We start from the raw sequence: 26,213 nt of genomic DNA, 5'->3' as shown, positions 1-26,213 counted from the left end.
ACCCACAGCTGTTTAGTTGGTCCCTGAGAGGAATATGAACGCAGGTTTCCCCATTCATTGTTTTTTTCCATGCCAGACTACTTCTTCTGAAAGAGAAAACAGAAACACCCATCTCAGTTTTAAAAATTACAATATTTGGGGGCACCTGGCTGGTGCAGTCAATTTACGCATCTGACTCTTGATTTCGGCTCAGGTGGTGATTCAGTCATGGCATCCAGCTCCACCTTAGACTCCACAGTGCATAGTATGCTTCGGACTTTTCTCACTCTCTCCCTCTGTCCCTTCCCGCTGCACTCACTTACACTTGCACATGCTCTCTAAAATAAATGAAAATAAATCTTTAAAAAAATTATAGTATTTGGACACTTGCTTCAAGGAATATACTGAAAACGGGTTCAAGGCTAATGGAGAACTGAATAACATTTAAGAATCTAATCTATTTCTGTTATTATTCATTTTCTATTTAACAATTTCTCCTCATTTTTTCTTAAATCATAGTTTTAGTCCTTGTGACAAATTCCAACCAACAAGAATTTAACCTTGAGAAATTGAATTATATAGTAATCTGAAAATCTTGCTTGTTACTTACCTGAATCTGGATTTAAATGCCAAGAAGAAATTAAAATTGGGGCCTTTTGAGCTTGCATAATTCAATTCAGTTGGACACAAAAATCCAATATTTCAGAGCAATGTTGATATTTCAAGAGAGTCAATTTTTTTAAAGTTAATAAAAGAAGTACCTTTCTGAGCCAATGATGGATTGGAATAACGTAAAAATAACATGTAAAAGGTTTGTGGTGGCTGATGTTAAGTAGGCATTTGGCATTTACATTCTTTGAGTAAAATAGCTGAAGTAAGAAGAGATAAGGATCTTTTTTTTTGAGATAAGGATCTTATACATGTTTTCCTCTTTAAAAAATTTTTTTTGGTTTCGTTGAAACAAAAAAGGATCTTATATTTTGATGAGACATTAAAAAATGATTGAGCATGCTTACAGCTGCATCTCAATAGTATTATGTAAATTAGGCTCTGGCAAAGCATCTGTTTTCTAATGTTTCTACTATCAAAGATATACAAAATAGCTCTATAATAAACAAACAGCTTAACAACACATAAAGTATTCACACAGCATAAAACATTTGGGAGGGGACATGTGGACATGGTCACGTGGACATGAACTCTTTCATATTTAAGAACATTTTTATGAATAAAACTGCCATATGGATATTCTGATGTTAGTTCTTATTATTGGCTCCTATTCAAAACTCATTGATTACAGAACACTTTTAAAACTATAGTATTGATTATAGAACTCTTTTAAAAACTAGTATAGTGTTTTCTAATCTTTTTAATACTCAAGGTTCTCTTCTAAACTTTCTTCCAGCTAACCCTATGGTTTGAAAAAGTTGTCTGACACATACTCTGCATAATTTAATAATGTGTTTTCTTTTCTAATTAATCAAATAAATATATGTATGTTAATCACACTCAGTTGATATTTCAACTAAAAGCAGAGACTTGACAGTTTATCTTTCCTATATAGTCTTGAAGGTAAATGTTTCTTCAATTTTTAAAAGTACTCATAAATCACTGGCCCTCATAAATGTTTTTGTGCATCTTTAGGACCTTGAAACAGCATTAAATAAGGCAATCACCAAAATTAGTTCTATAGTCACACTTCAATTGTCTACAAAGTGCTGTCTAATAGAAAGGAAATGCAATTCACAAACTGATTTAAAAATTTTTAGGGATGCCTGAGTGGCTCAGCAGTTGAGCACCTGCCCCTGGCTCAGGGCGTGATCCATGGTCTCCCTGCCTTGAGCTTGCTTCTCCCTCTGCCTATGTCTCTGCCTTTCTGTCTCTGCCTTTCTCTCTGTGTGTCTTTCATGAATAAATACATAAAAATCTTTAAAAAAAATTTGACTATCCATATTTTAAAATGTAGAAAAAAAGATGACCTTAATTTTAATAATATACTTAATATATTAGGGGATCTCTGGGTGGCTCAGTGGTCGAGCATCTGCCTTTGGCCCAGGGCATGATCCTGGAGTCCCGGGATTGGGTCCCACATCAGGCTCCCTGCATGGAGCCTGCTTCTCCCTCTGTCTGTGTCTCTGCCTCTCTCTCTCTCTGTATCTCTCATGAATAAATAAATAAAATCTTTTAAAAATATTATTTTAGTACAAAATCATTAGCAAAGTTAATCATTCAACAAAATAATTATATTAAAAACACTAGGAATTCTTAAAATTCAATTAAAAAACACATAATCAATGGAAAAATAGACAAAGAGAACTGACCACGTTATGGAGAAGATTATACAGATGACCAATAAATATGTTAAAATATGCTCGACTTCATTAGTAATTATGGTAATGCAATTTAAAGCCACAGTGCAGAGGGGAGATGGGCCTAGTATCAGGAGGAAAGAGGACAAACTGAAATACATCTGCATTCCTGCAAGTTTCTTTCCCCACTTGTAACCAAAGTAAACTGTAGAGTATAATACCCATAGCTTCACTTCCTCCTCCCAAATCTCATGTCACTTTACTTTTAGGGAACTTTAACAGGGAATAATAAAGGAAGGAAGATTCGGGGGCAGCCTGGGTGGCTCAGTGGTTTAGCGCTGCCTTCAGTCCAGGGTGTGATCTTGGAGACCCAGGATCGAGTCCCACGTCGGGCTCCCTGCATGGAGCCCGCTTCTCCCTCTGCCTGAGTCTGTGTCTCTCATGAATAAATACATAAAATCTTTCTAAATAAATAAATGAAGGAAGGAAGGAAGGAAGGAAGGAAGGAAGGAAGGAAGATTCTAGGAAATTTAGTTCCCAGTATAAATAGATTGATGGTCTGAACAGTCTAGCACAATGAGATACCACTACTTGCTCACCAAACTTTCTAAAATAAGAGACTGATGATACCAAATGTTGGTGAAGCGTGGCACAGCTCGAATTCTCATACATTGCTCATGCAAGTATAAATTGGTAAACTTTATTGGAAAGCTTCTTAGCATTTTCTTAAAGTTAAATATGCACAACCTAAATATTCAGCGAGAGAGAGAGAGAGAGAGAGAGAAACATATGTAAAAACATTCATAGAAGTATTATTTATAATGGTTTCTCCAAAGTGGAACCCAAATTTTAACACCATAGATCAGTTTTGCTTGTTTATAAATTTTTTGTAAATGGAATAATAAGTATATACTTTGTGTTGCTTATTTTGCTTAAAATTATGTTTGAGAGATTCATTCCTACTGTTGATTGTAGCTAAAGTTTTTTCATTTTCATTATTGTGTAGCATTCCATCATGTGAATATGCCACAATTTATTTGTCTATTTCACTCTTGATGGTCTTTGGGTCAGTTTCTATTTGGGGATAACTAGTGTTGTTTATGGATACTTTTGTACATGTCTTTTGTGGAATATTATGTTTGCATTTCTTTTAATATATAACTGAGAGCAGAATTATTGTGCCATAGTATAAATTGAACATATATCCATTTAATTACATTAACTGCCAGTTTTCCAAAATGGTTGTATCAATTTAAAATGATTGTACCGGTTTACACTCAGCTGAAACTGTGAGTTTTACTTGTTCTGTGTCCTCACCAAGATTTGGTATTTGTTGTTTTTGTTGTCGTTGTTATAATTGTATGGACATTCATTTGTTCTAATCAGTTCTTAAACATAAATGTGTGGTATCTCATTGTGGTTCTGTTTTGCATTCCTCTGATGATTAGTGAAGTTGAAAACTTTTTTCTCAAGTTTGTTGGTCTTTGGATATCCTCTTTTAAGGAATGCCTGTTAGGTCTTGCCTATTTTTAAATTTCTGATGTTCTCTTACTGGTTTATGGAATTCTTCACATATTCCAGATAAAAGCCCTTTGTTGTGATGTGTATTGTAAATACCATCTCCGATTTTTAGCTTTCCTTTTCACTCTCTTGGGTCTTCCAATTGTTATTAATTTTAATGTAGTCCAGTGTAACAAAATAATTTTTATTTATGTTTTTATTTCTTTGTGTCCTGCTAGAAAAATCTCACATCACTCACACCATACCTCACCCATGTTGGTCTTTCAATTCCTTAAAGGAGACTTGTGCTCCCTACTTCTGTCTCTCTCTCTTTTTTTTTTTTTTCTTGTTTTTACCTGCTGATTCTTTAACTTTTAGGTCACATATTTCCTCAAGGCACTCCTCTGTGACTCTCAGGGTAGATGTAGTCCTCTCTGTTCTGTGCTCTCATAATCCTCTGTGCTTTGTTTCCAGAGAAACTCTTCCATTTTTAAAGTAGATTTTTGTTCTATTACTTATTCAGTCTGTTTCTCTAATTAGTGTGCAAGCTTCAGGAGGGCAAGGATCAAGTCTGTTTGCTTACCACTGTATCCTACTTCTTTTGCTTAGCTCAGTTACTGGCATATAATAGGAACTCATTAAATACTGAGTTTGCTTACAGTTTTATGTTGGTGACATTTTGCAGTCTATATAGAGAACATGTCTGAGATTTAAAAAATTTTTTTTAAAGATTTTATTTATTTATTCATGAGAGACACAGAGTGAGAGGCAGACTTAGGCAGAGGGAGAAGCAGGCTTCCTGCAGGGAGCCCAATGTAGGACTCAATCCCAGGACCCCGGGATCATGCCCTGAGCTAAAGGCAGACGCTCAAACTGAGCCATCCAGGCATTACCATGTCTGAGACATTTATATAAGCCATGGAAAACAATAATAAGATATTGATAATAAGTTAATCATATATGTTGAAAATACATTATGCTCCATACCTTTCTATGTCTTTGGGAGTCTAAGAAATTCTGGAATAGGGATGTTTTTCCTGTTTTCTCTGGATTAGAATATACCCTCACCTAGATTTTCACAATATTTAAGTGTTTTTCCTTTTCCCATTTCTTGAGTGATTTTCTTTTTTTAAGATTTTATTTTTTTATTCACGAGAGACACACACACACACAGAGACAGAGTCATTGGCAGAGGGAGAAGCAGCTCCATGCAGGGAGCCCAATGCGGGACTGGATCCCGGGGTTCTAGGATCACGCCCTGAGCGGGAGGCAAATGCTTAATCACTGAGCCACTTAGGCATCCCTCTTGAGTGATATTTTTATGTGTAAGTTGAAAGCTCTACGGTGAAGAAAATATATCACATTTAACATAAATGGCAGTAAAACTTGACCAAGCCATGGGTGTATGATATAGACATGCTGAATAAACAAATAAGGTATGTGATCTTTAGCTGTGCTTTCTTCTGGCGTTTTGGAGATACTGTTGAATTACCAAAGTACAATATGATTTATTTTTATAATACTTCGCATCAGCAAAAAAGCATATATTAGATGCTTGGAAAATGCTTAGCTACAAATTTATGTCCCTCACAATTTGTCTTCATTTGCATATGTTCTGGGAAATTTTAGTCTGTTCTATTTCTCTTTTCAGAAAAAATAAATTTCATCACCTTCATGTCTGTATGTTTCATTGTGGACTGTCAGTGTCATTCTTCATTTAAAATGAAAATGTTCTGATAGAGATACCTCCTATAATGATGATCTTTTTGGTGGAATTGATGGGATGATATAGACATGTTATCTCTAGGCCTCTGATAATTGTATTTCTTATTTTTATTCTAGAAGAGATGCACTGCTTTCCATTAATAAGAAAATAGGATTAAAAGAAACATGAATAAGGATTATATTTGCAGAGCCTGTTTATTCAGCAGATGTTCATAAAGTACCTACTTTGTGCCAGAAGCTAGGGAAACTCAGAAATAGATGGACACTTTCTATAAGACTTGAAATTTTTGTTTCAAGTGGTAACATTCTGATAAGAGCTGAGTTTTAGTTTAGTTTTTAGTTTTAGTTTTTACTAGCTGTGTCCTTTATCCCAGCTATGGAATGGGGATGATAAAAGACCCATCTCGTAAAGCTTTTGATAGGAGTGAATAAGATAGTTCATTTAAAACACTTACCCCAGTGCCTTACCCCACTGAGAAGCACTCAGTGTTTGTTAGCTGTCATTTACTATGAGACTTCGTAACACAATAGCCTCTTAACAATTTATTTTCCTGTGTTTGTTTCTGTTTATTTTTTCTGTATTGCTATCAGAGCTAAATTTCTAAAATAGATCTGATTGTGTAACATTACCTCTTGAGACCATCTTTTCAACTTTAAAACCTTTTGTGGTTTTCTGTTGTCACAAGAATAAGTCATGAATGGCATTTAGTACCTTACCATCTGACGCTGACCTCCTTATCAAATGAGCTTCTGCCTTGGCCCCCCATTAGTGTGCAGCCCTAATAGTCCGTGTACAATTATATTTAACTGCCTTGGTTTGTGTTCCTCTTTCCGCCTAGAATTCCTGCTATAGGCTTTAACCCTTCTTCTCACCCTCAACTCGAAGAAGCAATTCTGGGTAATATGGGCAGCCTAGAGATAACCTCTTATTCTTCCCAGACAGAATTTTTTTGATCCCTGTCATTTCTTTATCTTTAGCATTTATCACATTATTAAAGTTAATTACATGTGTCTCGCTCTTCCACTAGCTTGTGAGTTCCCCTTAGAGCAGAGACCATAACTTATTCATCATTGTATCACTAGAACCCAGTAGGCACTCAGTAAAAACTTGTTGAAATAATGGATTGAGATTTGGTTTTAACTTTGTTTTAATTTCAGTGTTTCTTGTTATTCTAGGTTTTGGGCCTTATCCAAAATATGAGTGTTTTCCAGTGTCCAAAATGTAAACACAGAACTCATATTTTTGGTGCTGATGGTGCAAGAAGACTAGCACAGACCCTTGATCTTGATATTCTAGGTAAAACCATAAGATATTCCTTTGCAGAGAAAATGGCAGAAGGGAAGATGGGGATAAGGCATGATGATGAAGAGTGTCTCAGAAAATGATGATTGTCTTCAGTTTTGTATTTTAAATTAAGATAGTGTAGGGAATTGTACATGTTAACCTTTCTTTGCTTTTTATAATATTTCACTAGTGGAAAGCTTTTGAAGAGGAGACCTATTCTGCCAATTATAACTTTTACTGTAGGTAAAAACTGCCAATAACTTGAATTTGAGAAGAGTTTCATGGTCTGATTACTGTAATTTAAGTCCTTATTTTAAATAATGGTTGTCTGTTTGCTTAGTTGGGAGCACATATCTCAGTATAAACAGATATGTGAAAACACCTGGTTAATATGTTGTAGCAACCTTTGAAAGTGTCAGTTCTTGGTACATATGAAAAAAATGCCTTGCTCTAGAAAAATAATATTCTTTTTTCTGTAATTTTTTATATATTTTTGCCATGTCTTTGAGCTATGACACCTGAAATTTATATTGTGTATACTGTTCACATTACTGAACTGAAGGATTAATTAGTGTTATGAGAAGTAAGATGTGGTGAGTGAGCAAAACACAGATTTTAGATAAAACATAATTTTTGAAAAATCCACAGGCAACTTAATGGACATTTTAGGAAACATGTGTTGGTATTTTCCCTATGAATGAGTTTCTGTTCTGGGCAAAGGCAGATGTTAAAAGCTGAATAGGGAGGAATAGAGTGAATTATTAGTTTTAGGTAGTTAACAATTAAGATCCCTTAGAGATCAAGGAATTTTAAAACATTCTTTATTATAATTAAATTTCTAAAAGTTGATGTTAAATGCATTATTGTTATTATGCATTTGCACTATAGCAGCCACCACACCAGGTGAATACTAATGATATATTTTGATACATTGCTATAATTATAGCCACTAATTATATTCTGCAACTGTTTTTTGTTTAACTAACCTAGAAAGTTCAATTTCCCAAATATGCATAGCAACAACAGATTGACATTCACTTCTATAATAAAGTAAATGTATAATTATAATGGCATTATTGAATTATGCTGACAATATTATAATTCCCTGATTTATAAATGGATGGTATGATATTGCAAATAACTTATTTAGAATTTGAAATATATCTCCTGGAGAAACAATCTCACATATGGAAGTTACATTTTAGCCAACAGTTCACAAATGTATAGTTACTTTAAAAATGTGTCAGAAACAGATTATAGATCACAAAAAATGGGTAGTGCCTGTAGATTGCTGTAACTAACAGTGTTATGGGAAAAATAAATCAGAGTTTCAACTCAGGGCACGTCTCCTCTTTTTAATGTAGTCATGGGGTCCTGTGAGACCTCCTATGATCTGAAGCAGGGGCTCCAATAACAAAGAAGTTGGAGTCAGGAAGGAGGACCTGAAATCAGAGTAAGAGCTTCCCAATTATGGCCTCCTGGCTGGTTGAACTCCCTAGGAAGGCTTATATGTCCATTACTGACTCCCTGGCTGTCTCTTAATTTATTTTCATCCATTTGGCTATGTTAAATAATTATTTGATAAAATGGCTCTCAGAACTTTCTCCATATTACCTATAGACACAGATTGTATGTAGTAGTTATGTCTCTGAAATACGCCCTTGCTTCCTTCAGACCTAGCCCCTCAGAGATACTTTTCAAGTCCAGGCAGCACTTTACCCACTCTCCATACCATTACTCCTTTTTATCCTTCTCTGTCATACAGCTGTTAGCCCATTACCACCCTTACTATGGTGTGCCACCTATTTTCTAAAAAGGTTTTCCTTTTTCTTGATCAGCTTTTCTGTGCTTTTATATATAGGATTAGGAGTCTCTAGAAGGCAGAAACTATATTGGTAGGTGGCTATGGAAAGGAGAAGGTTTTGCTTTTTTTTCTTCCATTACTGCAGTAGAAATTAAAGCATTCAGGATTCCTTACTATAATAGCATAAATCAAAGAAAAACCTTTATAGGTTTCTAAGAATTCTCTTTAACATATTTTCCCTTACTCCTGTGACAGTTTCTTATAGTCTTAAGTTGATGTATAGAATAGATCCTAAAATTTTTTTTTATTTATTTATGATAGTCACAGAGAGAGAGAGAGAGAGAGAGAGGGCAGTTTACTGAAAAGCTAATCTTAATTTTTTTTTTTTTAAGATTTGTGTATTTATTCATGAGAGACATAGAGAGTCAGAGACACAGGCAAAGGGAGAAGCAGGCTCCCTTCAGGGGAGCCTGATGCTGGACTTGATCCCAGGACTCTGGGATCATGACCTGAGCCAAAGGCAGATGCTCAACCACTGAGCCACCCAGGCACCCCAAAAGCTAATCTTTAAATGACTACTGAGATATCCAGGTATTTTGTCAGTTGGCTATTGAACCTTTAGAAAAGATTTAAAGAATTGATTAAAATCCCCAAATTTGCTGACAAGAGGAGATTGAAATATGTTCCTCTATGTACTTTATAATGTAACTTGTAATAGGTTTGTAATTTTGTAACATATACTTCTGCTTTATTTACATGACTTATTTCTATAAACCCATACATACACACATTCAGTAACCGTTGCATGAATTTGAAGTAGTTCTAAGAATGCTCAGTACTATGATAAATCAACTCTCCTACCTATGACTCCATTTACTGCATTTTAAGTCTTAACCTTTTGAAAGGTTTCATTTGTGAAGGGATGGTGGAGTCAATTGGATGACAGATCAGAGCACTTTTCCCCTAAATTCTACCACCTAATAGTAACACATTCTCAGGAAAGACACACAATCTTTCCAACCTCCTGTCTAAATAGTGGAGGTTCTTAAATACTTCCTGAGATCTCATCAAAGTTTACAAGTTATATGTAATGCTATATTGACACCTAATAAAACTGAGGCGCCTGAGTGGCCTAGTCAGTTAAGTATCAACCTTCTGCTCAGATCATGATCTCCGGCTTGGGATCGAGTCCCACATTAGGTTCCCAGCTCATCCAGGTGTTGTCTTCTCCCTCTGCCCCTCCACCCTGCCTGTGTGCATACGCTCGCTCTCTCTCTCAGATGAATAAATATAATCTTTTAAAAAATTAAAGAGAAATAGTTCTGTCTGATAGAGAGGCAGGAGATAACATATCTGCCTTACTTTTCAGAAGTTCTCTTAGCTCACTCATCTGCCAACATCAGGAAGATAATTTTATTATACTTTTTTTTTGGACAACTTTGTCTCCTCATCTTTTCCTCTTCATTTTCCTGTTGTTATTTGGTATGATATTTTTATGTCAGGAATTATAGGGAGAAATAATTTTACAAATATCTTCCAAGCCATTTCTTGCTGGAAGACCTCCAGCAAAGAATAAATCAGGGGCCTTATCCCTTGATTGGCTGCCACATAGCTTTCATATGTACATATACAATCACTGAACTGCCCTCAATGGAATATATTACCCCTAATTTTTATTTGAAATTCCTTTTTTAGAGATTTAACCACTTGAGGATAGTCATAATTCAAGTTGATTTGAATGAACTTAATTGATATTTTAGGGTTTTTTCTGAAGTTCAAATAGTGAAAATCCAAATGCCTATATAAATTTTTGTAGTATTAATGGATGTCTGGTGGACTCTTTTAGGAGACATTCCCTTACATCTTAATATAAGGGAAACTTCAGATACAGGCCAGCCGATTGTGTTTTCACAGCCTGAAAGTGATGAGGTAAGTGATGTTTTTAAATATGTATTTTTGTATCTTTAAAAGTAAAGATATTTACTTTTTGATACTTAGAAAATTGGGAAGATCAAGTTCATTTGCAGTGCGTGTGTTAAACAAAGATTAGTTAACTTATTTAAAGCATCCTTAAATAACTATTTTATATGGTAAGCATATCAGTGCTATCTCTGAATTATCAGCTGAATAGATAAACCTATGAAAACCTAGCCAGTTTTCACATGAAGAACACAAACAATGAGTGTTTGTAAAATTCCTATTTTCCTGGCTAGCCATACCTAACTGCCCCAGTTAGGTATTAGAAGTATTTCAGTATTAGAAGTTCAGCTGATTATTAGGAAAAGGGAAACTAATGTAAAGAAGTATTGAGTTGGAGGTGCCTGGGTGGCACAGTCAGTTGACAGTCTGACTCTTGGTTCAGGTTAAGTTGTGATTCAGGGTCATGAGATCCAGCCCTACATTGGGCTCTACACTGAGTACAGAGTCTGCTTGAAATTTTCTCTCCCTCCTCTTTGACTCCTCCCACTCATGCTCTTTCTCTTTCTAAAATATATAAATAAATATTTTTTTAAAGTATTGAGTTGGATATAGGGAAATTGTTATAATGCTTTAGAGATGGGATTTTCACTACATTTATTTTAATAACTATGATTGAGGAGGTAAAGTCGAAAACTAGTTGTGTTTCATTAGCCAATGTCATTGGGGATGCAGTTGACTGATTTTCAAGATTGCTGAAGCTTTACAACTTCAAGAATAAAATCTTTTATTTTACTTTCTTTTTTAGATAGTAATAAAATCAATCATGTATATGTCTTTTGTCCTAAGTAGCACTTGCTATGTAAGCTAGAAGCTCAGCTATCATCTGAGTGCATCAGTTTTGATGTAGTTTTGTGCTCCTTGGCCGAAAAGCCCCAGTCAGCCTTCTAATAGTTATTCCTTTTTGTTCTCCTTAGCTAATGGATATATTTTTTAGTACCATTATTTTGGCTATCTATAACTAGTACTACTACTCTCATTCTTTCTTTTCTTTAATCTTACGTGAACTGGACAATAAAAGAGCCAAGCTTAGTTAGAGCTGTAAAAAAAAAAAAAAAAAAAAAAGTAAGGGTAAATCGACAGTCAGGAATCTTGGATAAATAAAGTATTTCATTTTGAGTTCTTTCTTTCAAGGGGCCCAAGTTCTTTTAGCCTTTCTTAAGAGTAGTTACAGTATAGGTGATTGAGTTGTTGGGGATATGATCTCTGAGAAAATAGAGTATAGTATGTAGCATATCGTTGTGTTTCTTTTTTCTGTGTTTTAGGTAGTAAGGTAGTAAGTAAGTAATGTTAAATTTCCTTTTCAATCTTTTCTTAGAAATCTTTCAGATAAGCAAAAACAAGTTATTACTCTCATAATTTATGTCTAGCAACCTAGCTACCATAGGAGTACTTTATGTTATGCAGTGGATGAAAATTCTATGAAAATAAAGTGTATTTTAATTACACACTTTTAGATGTCTCCTGAGAATAGACTAAAAACATTCTATGGTGGTTTCTAGTGACTAAGAATAATTACGTACTAGATTATATCAATTACAAGTTTAGATTTTTTAAGTATTTTCTCCACCTATCCATTATCTTAATTTTTGGAGTTAATTGTTTTTTAAAATATCATTTACATTTACATAAACATTTGACCTATCATTTCACTGTTGCTGGCTGAATGAGAACAGCCTAACCCGTTATAGTTTGTGCTAGATTTGATTTGGTGAGGTCTTGGCAAAAGTAGTGAGAATTTCGTGTACCAGATTGCCAACCTTAAACTGAAGACTTCTGAGCAATTTTAAGATTTAGACATGGCCATGAAAAGGGGGGAAAAATAGTGCCTTGTATTTATTCTGTTTCCATGGAAATTATTACTTCCGACTCTTAGATTGCAGACATTCATTAAATATCCTCCTAATAATAATAGCAATTACAGTGTACCAGACACTGCCAGACATTTTACTTACATAATTTCTGTGCTCACAACTTAGTACAATGTATAAAAAGTCCCCATTTTACAGTTGAGGAAACTGAGGTTCAGAGAAGTTAATTTTCCCAAGGTTACAGAACTGAATAGTAAAATGTGATTAATAGACAAGTCTTCCTTGCAAACATTGGCCTCCTTCCATTATATCACTCCAGGTCCTATACTAAAAGAAAAACCTTTATAGGTTTCTAAGAATTCTCTTCTAACATATTTTCCCTTTTCCCTGTGACAGTTTCTTATAGTCTTAAGTTGATGTATAGAATAGATCCTAAAATTTTTTTTTATTTATTTATGATAGTCACAGAGAGAGAGAGAGAGAGAGAGAGGGCAGTTTACTGAAAAGCTAATCTTAATTTTTTTTTTTTTTAAGATTTGTGTATTTATTCATGAGAGACATAGAGAGTCAGAGACACAGGCAAAGGGAGAAGCAGGCTCCCTTCAGGGGAGCCTGATGCTGGACTTGATCCCAGGACTCTGGGATCATGACCTGAGCCAAAGGCAGATGCTCAACCACTGAGCCACCCAGGCACCCCAAAAGCTAATCTTTAAATGACTACTGAGATATCCAGGTATTTTGTCAGTTGGCTATTGAACCTTTAGAAAAGATTTAAAGAATTGATTAAAATCCCCAAATTTGCTGACAAGAGGAGATTGAAATATGTTCCTCTATGTACTTTATAATGTAACTTGTAATAGGTTTGTAATTTTGTAACATATACTTCTGCTTTATTTACATGACTTATTTCTATAAACCCATACATACACACATTCAGTAACCGTTGCATGAATTTGAAGTAGTTCTAAGAATGCTCAGTACTATGATAAATCAACTCTCCTACCTATGACTCCATTTACTGCATTTTAAGTCTTAACCTTTTGAAAGGTTTCATTTGTGAAGGGATGGTGGAGTCAATTGGATGACAGATCAGAGCACTTTTCCCCTAAATTCTACCACCTAATAGTAACACATTCTCAGGAAAGACACACAATCTTTCCAACCTCCTGTCTAAATAGTGGAGGTTCTTAAATACTTCCTGAGATCTCATCAAAGTTTACAAGTTATATGTAATGCTATATTGACACCTAATAAAACTGAGGCGCCTGAGTGGCCTAGTCAGTTAAGTATCAACCTTCTGCTCAGATCATGATCTCCGGCTTGGGATCGAGTCCCACATTAGGTTCCCAGCTCATCCAGGTGTTGTCTTCTCCCTCTGCCCCTCCACCCTGCCTGTGTGCATACGCTCGCTCTCTCTCTCTCAGATGAATAAATATAATCTTTTAAAAAATTAAAGAGAAATAGTTCTGTCTGATAGAGAGGCAGGAGATAACATATCTGCCTTACTTTTCAGAAGTTCTCTTAGCTCACTCATCTGCCAACATCAGGAAGATAATTTTATTATACTTTTTTTTTGGACAACTTTGTCTCCTCATCTTTTCCTCTTCATTTTCCTGTTGTTATTTGGTATGATATTTTTATGTCAGGAATTATAGGGAGAAATAATTTTACAAATATCTTCCAAGCCATTTCTTGCTGGAAGACCTCCAGCAAAGAATAAATCAGGGGCCTTATCCCTTGATTGGCTGCCACATAGCTTTCATATGTACATATACAATCACTGAACTGCCCTCAATGGAATATATTACCCCTAATTTTTATTTGAAATTCCTTTTTTAGAGATTTAACCACTTGAGGATAGTCATAATTCAAGTTGATTTGAATGAACTTAATTGATATTTTAGGGTTTTTTCTGAAGTTCAAATAGTGAAAATCCAAATGCCTATATAAATTTTTGTAGTATTAATGGATGTCTGGTGGACTCTTTTAGGAGACATTCCCTTACATCTTAATATAAGGGAAACTTCAGATACAGGCCAGCCGATTGTGTTTTCACAGCCTGAAAGTGATGAGGTAAGTGATGTTTTTAAATATGTATTTTTGTATCTTTAAAAGTAAAGATATTTACTTTTTGATACTTAGAAAATTGGGAAGATCAAGTTCATTTGCAGTGCGTGTGTTAAACAAAGATTAGTTAACTTATTTAAAGCATCCTTAAATAACTATTTTATATGGTAAGCATATCAGTGCTATCTCTGAATTATCAGCTGAATAGATAAACCTATGAAAACCTAGCCAGTTTTCACATGAAGAACACAAACAATGAGTGTTTGTAAAATTCCTATTTTCCTGGCTAGCCATACCTAACTGCCCCAGTTAGGTATTAGAAGTATTTCAGTATTAGAAGTTCAGCTGATTATTAGGAAAAGGGAAACTAATGTAAAGAAGTATTGAGTTGGAGGTGCCTGGGTGGCACAGTCAGTTGACAGTCTGACTCTTGGTTCAGGTTAAGTTGTGATTCAGGGTCATGAGATCCAGCCCTACATTGGGCTCTACACTGAGTACAGAGTCTGCTTGAAATTTTCTCTCCCTCCTCTTTGACTCCTCCCACTCATGCTCTTTCTCTTTCTAAAATATATAAATAAATATTTTTTTAAAGTATTGAGTTGGATATAGGGAAATTGTTATAATGCTTTAGAGATGGGATTTTCACTACATTTATTTTAATAACTATGATTGAGGAGGTAAAGTCGAAAACTAGTTGTGTTTCATTAGCCAATGTCATTGGGGATGCAGTTGACTGATTTTCAAGATTGCTGAAGCTTTACAACTTCAAGAATAAAATCTTTTATTTTACTTTCTTTTTTAGATAGTAATAAAATCAATCATGTATATGTCTTTTGTCCTAAGTAGCACTTGCTATGTAAGCTAGAAGCTCAGCTATCATCTGAGTGCATCAGTTTTGATGTAGTTTTGTGCTCCTTGGCCGAAAAGCCCCAGTCAGCCTTCTAATAGTTATTCCTTTTTGTTCTCCTTAGCTAATGGATATATTTTTTAGTACCATTATTTTGGCTATCTATAACTAGTACTACTACTCTCATTCTTTCTTTTCTTTAATCTTACGTGAACTGGACAATAAAAGAGCCAAGCTTAGTTAGAGCTGTAAAAAAAAAAAAAAAAAAAAAGTAAGGGTAAATCGACAGTCAGGAATCTTGGATAAATAAAGTATTTCATTTTGAGTTCTTTCTTTCAAGGGGCCCAAGTTCTTTTAGCCTTTCTTAAGAGTAGTTACAGTATAGGTGATTGAGTTGTTGGGGATATGATCTCTGAGAAAATAGAGTATAGTATGTAGCATATCGTTGTGTTTCTTTTTTCTGTGTTTTAGGTAGTAAGGTAGTAAGTAAGTAATGTTAAATTTCCTTTTCAATCTTTTCTTAGAAATCTTTCAGATAAGCAAAAACAAGTTATTACTCTCATAATTTATGTCTAGCAACCTAGCTACCATAGGAGTACTTTATGTTATGCAGTGGATGAAAATTCTATGAAAATAAAGTGTATTTTAATTACACACTTTTAGATGTCTCCTGAGAATAGACTAAAAACATTCTATGGTGGTTTCTAGTGACTAAGAATAATTACGTACTAGATTATATCAATTACAAGTTTAGATTTTTTAAGTATTTTCTCCACCTATCCATTATCTTAATTTTTGGAGTTAATTGTTTTTTAAAATATCATTTACATTTACATAAACATTTGACCTATCATTTCACTGTTGCTGGCTGAATGAGAACAGCCTAACCCGTTATAGTTTGTGCTAGATTTGATTTGGTGAGGTCTTGGCAAAAGTAGTGAGAATTTCGTGTACCAGATTGCCAACCTTAAACTGAAGACTTCTGAGCAATTTTAAGATTTAGACATGGCCATGAAAAGGGGGGAAAAATAGTGCCTTGTATTTATTCTGTTTCCATGGAAATTATTACTTCCGACTCTTAGATTGCAGACATTCATTAAATATCCTCCTAATAATAATAGCAATTACAGTGTACCAGACACTGCCAGACATTTTACTTACATAATTTCTGTGCTCACAACTTAGTACAATGTATAAAAAGTCCCCATTTTACAGTTGAGGAAACTGAGGTTCAGAGAAGTTAATTTTCCCAAGGTTACAGAACTGAATAGTAAAATGTGATTAATAGACAAGTCTTCCTTGCAAACATTGGCCTCCTTCCATTATATCACTCCAGGTCCTATACTAATAGCTATGCTTTCTTTAACTTGTTTTAAGAAGTAGTACAATACTTGGGTACGTTAAATACATTATCTTATTTGATTCCCATAACACATTTGTGAGACATATATAATAATTGTATGTATATGTATAAGATATGTATAATAATAATGTATAATAATAAAATACAATAATCTCCCATTTTTCAGATGAAGAAGCAGAGGTTTATTTAAAGAAAGGAACTATCCAGGATAGTGCTAGAGGCTATTTCCCCTCACAGCTGTGACACCATACTCTATTCATTCTCCTCCCAATGCAATACCTGCTTCCCTTCCTAATAAATTGCAGGATTAGCTCAGTGTCTATGATGTATATTTAGATTGGAATTTAGTTCACCTCCTGTTCATATCGCAGTATCCTTCTGTTAACCCTTGTGATGAATCTTTCCTCTGATAGCCCCCTTCTCTTTTCCCCTATGAACACCAATGGAAATAGCTAGTTAGTAATAGCTCTCTCAGCGAATTCTGTTGTATTTGTGGAAGCTTAATGCCCATTCTACTTGTGTGTCTTCATTTAAAGAATAAACTTTATACTTGCCAACATGGTAAACTTCTGCAAAAGTTAATGGGACTGAACCTTTAAAATTATTTGTTAATCATTAGCCCCTTAGATCAACACTTTTTATTGTTTGCTTTTAGGGGTTGACCTAAGGTAAAATTATTAATCAGTAAAGGTTTCATCTTCAGTTTTTTTTTTAATGAAGTTTTCTTTTTCTTTCTTTTTTTTAAGATTTTATTTATTTATTCATGAAAGACAGAGAGAGAGAGGCAGAGACATAGGCAGAAGGAGAAGCAGGCTCCAGCATGGACCCCAGGATCATGCCCTGAGCCAAAGGCAGACCCTCAACCCTGAGCCACCCAGGCATCCCAAGCTTTTTGTTTTCTTTCTAACTCCACCTTCACCATCTCCATCACTCCCTCCTCCCAACACCAGATTCCAGGGCTGTCATTCTCTGTGCATCAGATGTTTTAAAATTGGACATTAGAGACTTCTCTCTCCCAGTAACATTTAACTTTTGGAGGACACAAATGCTGCAGTGATTAATTTAAAATATGGTTCATGCTGAATTTAAGGCATCATCAGAAAAGATGGAAAGAGTTGCAGTACCAGTTAAAAAGCACCATCAAGCTGCTGCCTTCTCAGTCATTGGGCAAAACTTTCTGAACATGTGCACTGCTGACAAAAGGGGAATAATTGAAACTCCAAATATAGTAATAGATAATAGCTAGAGAAGGCCACAGAAGAGGGGAGAGGAAGTAGACACTTAGGATTCAGAACTCTTAAATTCAATAGGATTGCCTCTTGTTTGTGTGATTATAATTGTAATTCAATTTTATCTACTTTTTGCCTTTGCTTTAGTTCAGGACACAAGTAATGGACCCATGATTGACTAATAATTTTCATCCTTTTGTTGCCAAATAAGAATGTTAATATTGACATACAGAAAGGTGTGCTATAAGTTATTCCTGGTAAAGACTTTCAAATATAAGTGGAAATTTTATTATCTTATAATTTCTAAATTATTACCATATAATCTTAATATGAAATCACTGTGTATGATAAAGTAGAACTTCAAATCTTTAAAAACAAAGGCAAAGGAAAAAAGTTCTCCATAAAACTGCTTGCACTTTGATTGCCGTCCATTTCCTTTAACTTGTTAATATAGAGTAAGTAGGATCCAGCTATCTTAACCATGCTTCTGGATGGCCCAATAAAAAATCTCTGGTAGAAGTGTTATTCTATGTATATTTGAGGTGTTGAAAAAAGAGTATTAACAATTTGAGAAATATAAATCATTTTTGGGTATATGATACACATATTTGCGTTTTTGCTAGTTATGGATTAAATGAAAGGGAGGGATTTAGTTTACTATTTCCTCAGCCAGAAGTATCTATGAATACATGTTCATGTGAGCTTTTCAATGAGATTGTAAAGTACTTAAGGATATAATAGGAATAATAGCAGCCACTAATATTTACTTCTTTTGTACCAGTACGACACATACTTTATTATTACTTAATATTACCCCAAACTCTTTGAGGTAGATACTATTACTTCAGCCATTTTAGAGATGTGGAAATTGAGTCTTAGAAGGGTTAAGTAACTGGCTCAAGGCCTCATACTAATAAGTGATGGAGCTAAGTTTTAAACCATGCTTGTCCAACTTCAGAGCCCCAGGTCTTCACAAATGAGCTATTCTGGCTTCCTTTTATATTGTTACATCCTAGAAATTTCCCAAAACAGTGACTTGCACATGATAAAAATCAAAACGTATTTGTTGAAGTGATACTGCATTGGCTGAAAAAATTCAATCTCAACAGTTCTGTAGAAATCGAAACTGTGAAACTAAGCACTTTTAGTGATTTCTTAGCAAATGACAATCTAAGCATTACTTTGAGTGTGATATATTGAAAGTTTAAGCTTGGAGATAGTCCATTAAAAAGCAAAGGTTAAATGTAGCAAATTTGATTATTCTGGAATCATTCGGTATTTTGTGTAGTCTGCCAGGTTTATGTCTCTAATTTAACATAAGTAAGAATGTAAAGATGAGACAATGATGGCCTTCTCTCAGCTTGCCTTAGTGAACTTTAAATTTTCATCACAATAATTTTAGGCTTAAATACTCAGAAAAGCTAATACAGATAAAAGGTATTTACAAAGATGCATGGGTGAAAATCAGCACACTAGGTTTAAGAAAAATATTTATTTACAAAGTACATGTTATTTCCATTTTTAAGCAAAATTGTTGTTATTTTATATGTTATGTTTTTTTTTTATTTATTTTATTTTTTATTTATTTTATATATTATGTTATAATAATTGTTAACTACAGCAGAGAGTGAAACCATTTTTATTTTTGTTATTTTAAGGTGCTTTTTTTTTTAAAATTTATTTATGAGAGACAGAGAGGTGCAGAGACACAGGCAGAGGGAGAAGCAGGCTCCATGCAGGAAGCCCGACATGGGACTCGATCCTGGGTCTCCAGGATCAGTCCCTGGACTGAAGGCGGCGCTAAACCGCTGAGCTATCCGGGCTGCCCTGAAATCATTTTTAGATCAAGCATTATGATTAAAATTGCTGGTACTTTGGATTTACTGTTTAATATGTAGCAGAAGGATCTACGCTTTGCAGTTAGATGGACCCAGGTTTGAATATTCTCCAGCTTACTGCCTTTGTGATCTTATCCAAGTTGAGTTGATGATGCTTGTTTTACATAAGTGAAATTACTTATGCCAAATACTTGGTATAGTTGGTACTAAATTTAAAAAAATTTAGGGCTGTATTCATATTTTGAAACTTTTTTTTTATGGACTCAGGTGAGCTTTTTAACATTATTCTGGTAAAACAAAAAAATTCAGCAGTTAGGGCTCAAGCATGATTTTTAAAAGTGAAAATGAGCGAAACACTAAGACACTCATCAAGTTGCAATAAACAGACCTCAAATTGTTCTTTTACCGTGCAGTCAGAGAGTTGGTCAGTCTAGGTTCAAAGACTAGCTCATCCCATTCAGCTGTAATGCTTTGGGCAAGACTCTTCACCTTTCTGGTTCTTGGTTTCCTTATCTATAAAGTGGGGTTACTGACAGAATTTCTCCCTTATGGTGGCTGTGAATTTAGATGAAACAATGCTTGGTAAATATTAAATACTCAAGTAAATTTTAGCTATTATCAGTCATAGTAGCTGTAGTAGTAAAAGTAGCAGATATTCATAAGTCTAAGTATGTAAATGTATAGATTAATGGTTTTAGAAGATCCACTATTGTATCTTACAGGTTTCATAGATTAGATAGGGTAAATAAATAAGATTTGCACTGCAGTTATTTAAAACTGATAGAATGCAAATGTCATGACCCTCATTCTAACTGGACCATGTAGGCATCGGTTAGTTTGTGGCCCACAGTGGCTTGTTGTTCTTATTATTTGGCTGCACTGGGGAGCCCACAGATGAAGAGTGTAACAACTGATCCCAGAAATTCTTGCCTGGTACCCAAAATTCAGCAGATGAAGGAGCCTTACAGGGTGCTCGCTGCTGGTACTGGATGCCATTCTCAGAGAGATGGGGAAAATGCTTTCCAAAGATAAACCATAGGGTGGTAATAAACAGTCCTATTTAAAATGACTAACAGCTCTTATGCCACAAAAGTTTTGGCAGTGTCTAACTCAAGATATCAATTTGTCAGAAGAGGAAGATATAATTTTTCTACAACTAGGCTGGGTTTGCTAGTTTGCTGACTTAGGAATTAGAGCTTAAAAACAGTAATTGCTGGTATTAAATATTTTTTCAGAAAGTCACCTTCTAAGTATCTGCCCCCTAAATAAAATTCTTTCTTCCCTCTGTGTACACCTGCAGTGTATACAACAGCATCCTCTCACTGCTGAATTTCCTCATCTCACTCAGCCTTTTCATTATTCAGTTCAGTAGACAGCTCTGGCAAACAATTCATGAGTCATTTGATGTCTGCTGGGGAGAAATACAGAACAAATGAGTCTCTTCTTTTCCAGGCCAAAGCTTACCTGAGGATTGCTGCAGAAGTAGTAAAAAGATTGCCGCCACCTCTAAAGTGAGTTCCGCAAGTGTTCTGGAATTTTGCCTGGTGCTTAACAATAAGAAGACCTTTGGAAATCAGCAATGTGGTTATGAAACCTACAGGAATAGTAGTAATCATAGTTGTTTTCTTGTACTTCTAAGGAAATAATGTCTTATGTTCAGATTTGATTTGCTAAGCAGTAACTCACAAATAAAATTTTTATATATCAATGCTAACTACTACATTTAGGAATTTACTGAAAGGGTGTGTACTAACTGCACAGAACTGCATTTTATTTTAATGAATTACCCCTTGGGGAATCAGGAGTTTTTGTTAGAAGCCCAATCTTCCAGTCAGGAAAGAACTGTGTTCTTTTTATGGGACTACAGAGTAGTCATTTAAAGGATTTACTAAATTTGTGTGCTGATATAAGTATGACAACACGCTGTCAGTTTGGTCTGGATTTAAATCCTGCCTTGGACTATCTTGGACACATTCATAATATAAATAAACCTTTACTTCATCTGGACCAGGTTTACCCTAGACTTACTAAATATAATCTGCTGGGGGTGGGGCCTGGACATGTGTATTTTTAACAAGATCATAATGATTTTGATTCTGATTCTGATAGAAATAGAATAATAGGTAACATTTATCAAGTGTTTTCTTGTGTCCTTATAATTAATCTTCCATTCATATGAGTGAGGTAATGTGTTATCTCCCCTATATAGATGAGAATACTGAGATATAGGAGTCTTAAGTGTCTTGCTGAAGGTTACTATTTCAGCAAGTGATGGAGCTGGAATTTGAACTTGAGTGGTAGGATACTGGATCCTTCCTTTTTTACACAAAGAACATTCATTTCTTTCAAAAGAGAGAAATATGGTATTCAGCATTTCTTAAAACTTATGAGACCATGAAACTGACCCTTTCCCCATTTAGGACCATTTTGTGGAGTTCATATTTCAAATGATACACTTTGAAAAACATTTGTCTTGTCTAGTTGAGGCTCAGAGAAATTCAGAGGGCTTTCCAAGGTCAGGTAGCAAGATAGTTACAAAGCTGCAAATACTGATAAGAATCAGTAGTTGATAAAGAAGCAGTCTAAGACCTTTGGCAAATACCTTGACATCTTTTGTTTTGTGTCTGGCTTAAATAGCCAGAAAATTAGTCAAAGAGTTGCATGTCATTATAAACATGTTTTCACACACTTATGTTCACATAAAAAACTACATGAATGTTCATAGAGGTTTTATTTGTAATAGTAAAAAACAATGCAGAGTTTTTCAATGGGCAAATAGTCAAACTGTGATATATCCATACCATGGAATACTACCTAGCAATACAAAAGAACAAACTATGGACATATGCAACAACGCGTATGAATTCCAGAGAACTATGCTGAATGAAAAAGCCACTCCTAAAAGGTTTTATGCCATCTGGCTCCATTTATGGAACATTCTTGAAATTATAAAGTTATAGAACTGGAGAACAGATTAGTGGTTTCCAGAGTTTAAGGGGGAGAGTTGTGTGACTATAAAACGACAACATAAGGAATCCTTGTGATGATGGAAATGTTCTATATTGTGACTATATCAATGTCAATATCTTGGGAGATAATTGTACTATAATTTTGCAAGATGTTATTGTTGGAGGAAATTGGATAAAAGGGCACAGTGAAATCTGCATTGTTTCTTACACTGCACGTGAGTCTACAATTACCTCAAAATAAAAATAAAAGTTTAATTAAAACAAACGCACAGTGCTGTGACTGAACTAAAAGGACTTGAGCCAAATTATCCATGCTAATTAAAATCATGAATAAAAGTATTTGTGAACACACAGTAATCATCATCATCATTGTGAGAAGGAAGTAATGACTTTAAGTTATAGATTTATACTAGTGTTTTTATCATTTTTTTGAGAGAAGACAGGTATAAATAATCATTGAGCACTTCTAAATACCAAAAAGTAGGTACTTGAACCAGGCTTAACTTTACCTAGAAAAAGAATGATTTAAATAAGCTCCAAAGACACTTAAAAGTTGTGTGCCAATTTATACATCTCGTAGAGAAATGCGAAAGTTCATTTTTTTCTCATAAATACATGGCTTAGCGCTACACATAAAATTACCCACTCTCTTCTCCTTTACTCTTGTCTACAAGTCTCTGCAGATGCTTCCAGGAAAGCCACAGAAAAGATGGTGGTTGGAGTATATATACAGGTTCATAAGTGGAAGAAGAAAAAGTAACCGTAATAGCGAGAATGAAGCATATTCTAAAATTTAGCCTATGGCAGCCTTTGCTAAGCTTCAAAGAGCTGACTTTAAAGATAGACTGTCAAGCACAGCTAGTCCGCCTGTTGTTAGGGGTAATATTTGTTCCTTATTCTTCACATGTCCCTAGAGTATAGAGAATTTCCATTCCACTCTCCAGGAGGTAAAGGTAAGCTGCCCCACTCACTCCATGCCAGGGAAGCAGGAGTAATACATCTTATGGGTAAATTTCTTCCTGTCTGCATTTCTTTGATTTCAGCCAGATCCTGAGCTTCCTGAGGCAGACTACAGGGAAGCCTGTCCATCCCTGCCCTGGACATGGGTGGGCAAGTTCATCTAATTTGAGGGTTGGGTATTTGGTAGTCCACTGGAGTCACATACCCTCTACTCCAGCTTTTTGTCAGTAATAGAGCTAATATTTTTTACCATTCAGATATGAATTTTACAATTCAGATATGAATTGTGTCTCTCAGTTCCAAATAGGAAAAGAATTTCCTCCCTTAAACACCACACTCCAAAAAACATACCAATACCTTTCTAGAATCCTAGAAAATCAGAACCAAAGAGTACATTAGAGTTCAGATACTTGCATCACTCCATTGGAAACACTTCTAATTAAAAGAATAAGTTCACCAATGGCCAGAAGCTTTCTGGGCGGGGGGTGGAGGGATGGGGGACAATGGGAGGAAGTTATACTGTATATAATGTATACGGTATATACAGTAAAGCATGGGAGACATATAGGTCAATTATCTGCAAAGTGGACACCCAACACTAGGTTAAGAAGGAACATCACAGAAGGAACACCAACATCACAGAAGCCTCAGTACTTTCTCTCACAATTGCTGCCCTCTTCTTCCCTTACAAAGTTAACTATTTACTGATGTCCTAACACCTTCAACATTATAGTTTTGCCTATTTTTTGCAACTTATATTAAATGGAATAATACATTATTTTGCTGTGTATTAATTGCTTTTATTTTGCTCTATATAATTGCTCTTTATTGTTTCTGAGTTCCACCTCTAACTGCATTAGCAGTTATTCATATTATATGCTGTAGAATATTACATTGTTTGAATATACCAAACTTACCCATTCCACTGTAGATGGATATTTGGATTGATTCCAATGTTTTACTCTTAGAAATAGTACTGCCCTGAGCATTCTTATACATACTTCTTGGTGTTCCATTTCTATTGAGTTATTTATGAGACTAGAATTATTGGTAGTTGTTTAGTGGTATCTCATTGTGATTTTAACATACATTTCCATGTTACAAGTGAAATTGAGTACCTTTACATATATTTATTGGCTAATTATATTTCCTCTTTTGTGTACTGCCCAGTCAAATCTCTTGCCCATTTCTCTATTATGCTGTTGGAGCACTTTATGAATCCTTGTCAGTTTTATGTTGAAGTCTTTCCCACTCTATTATGATTTGCTTTTCACTCTCTTAATGGTGTCTTTTGACAACCAAATAACCTTAATTTGAACATACTCAAATTTATTATTTTCCTTTATGATACTAATTTTGTGCAGTGCCCCAAGGTCATGAAGATATTATCCTATATTAATTTCTAGAAGTTTTTTTTTTTTTTTTTTTTTTTTAATTTCTAGAAGTTTTAATGTTGTTTTGCCTTCTATATTTCGTTTTTAAATCCACCTGGAATTATTTTTTTGTTATTAGGTGAGGTACCCTTTAAGTATTTTGTTTTGTTTTGTTTTGTTTTGTTTTGTTTTGTTTTGTTTTGTTTTCTTATGGTTATCTAATTGTCTGGTGGGACTCTCTGTTTCCTCTACTCTTCTGCAGTACCACCTTTGTTGTAAACTAAATGTGTTTCTATTACTCTGTTTCTGGACTTTTATTCTGTCTCATTGGTTTATTTGTCTGCCTTTGCATCAGTAACTTACTGTTTTGTTCACCATCACCTTGTTGTTCTTCAAGAATGCTTTGGCAATTCTTGATATTTTTCATTTTCATATAAATTTGGGGCCAGCTTGTGACGTTCAAAACAACAACAAACTACTATAGATTTTCAATTTTGTTCAGGATGGAGAAGACTAGGAAGAGCATCATATTACTCTTAGAAAAAGAAAAAAACTGTATGATCTACAAAATCATAAATTTTCTTAAACCCACCAGAGATCCTAAGTTACATTGCAACCAAGTCATCTGACATGTATGAAAAGACAGACTCCTTCAAGGAGAGAAAGGATGCAAGTATACCTTTGGCAAAACACAGAAGAGATGACAAGCTCCCTACAAACAGGTTAGAAAAATCCAGTGAAAATTTTTAACAAATTGCTAAAAGTTGAGTGTGGGATAACAGAGAAAACACAACCTCTGGAAACTGCTAACGGAGGTGAGTTTGCACCCACTTGTAAGCTTTTCTCTATGGATTTTACAAGGTGCCCAAAAGAAGAATTGAGCTTAGTTAGGGCAAGGGACTAGAGACAGCCCTAAGTAGTACAGGCCTGGAGAAGGAGAGTAGCTGATGTTTTGAGAAAAGCACAAACCTTGCCTAACTCTCCTTCCCTATGGAAACAACACCAGTAAGTCACTAGGGGAGGATAGTAAACCTGTCCTCAGATGAAAACCCATTATGACTGCCAGAGAGGAAATAGAAAAACCCTCTAATCATGGAGGAGAACAGGAGGTCATCCTGACCCTGGCCATTAAAGACATCCTATCACTGAGGGAGGGGTGGTATCACTGAGAAAGCCC

At 34.9% G+C, this 26,213-nt stretch overlaps 1 protein-coding gene across 1 annotated transcript in view; it reads left to right on the top strand.

The window, feature by feature from the left end:
* Positions 1-23,053, top strand: part of NUBPL (nucleotide binding protein like) — a 216,033-nt gene extending 192,980 nt beyond the window's left edge. The window contains exons 9-11 of the mRNA XM_041759641.1: positions 6,690-6,810; positions 10,449-10,531; positions 21,187-23,053. Coding sequence (XP_041615575.1) covers positions 6,690-6,810; positions 10,449-10,531; positions 21,187-21,249 — 267 coding nt within the window. The 3' untranslated portion in view covers positions 21,250-23,053. The remainder of the gene's footprint in view (positions 1-6,689; positions 6,811-10,448; positions 10,532-21,186) is intronic.
* Positions 23,054-26,213: the final 3,160 nt, after the last annotated feature.

The sequence above is a fragment of the Vulpes lagopus genome, chromosome 6 (genome assembly GCF_018345385.1).
Source record: "Vulpes lagopus strain Blue_001 chromosome 6, ASM1834538v1, whole genome shotgun sequence".
NCBI classification, from domain to species: domain Eukaryota; kingdom Metazoa; phylum Chordata; class Mammalia; order Carnivora; family Canidae; genus Vulpes; species Vulpes lagopus.
This window is presented reverse-complemented; position numbering and strand designations above follow the sequence as displayed.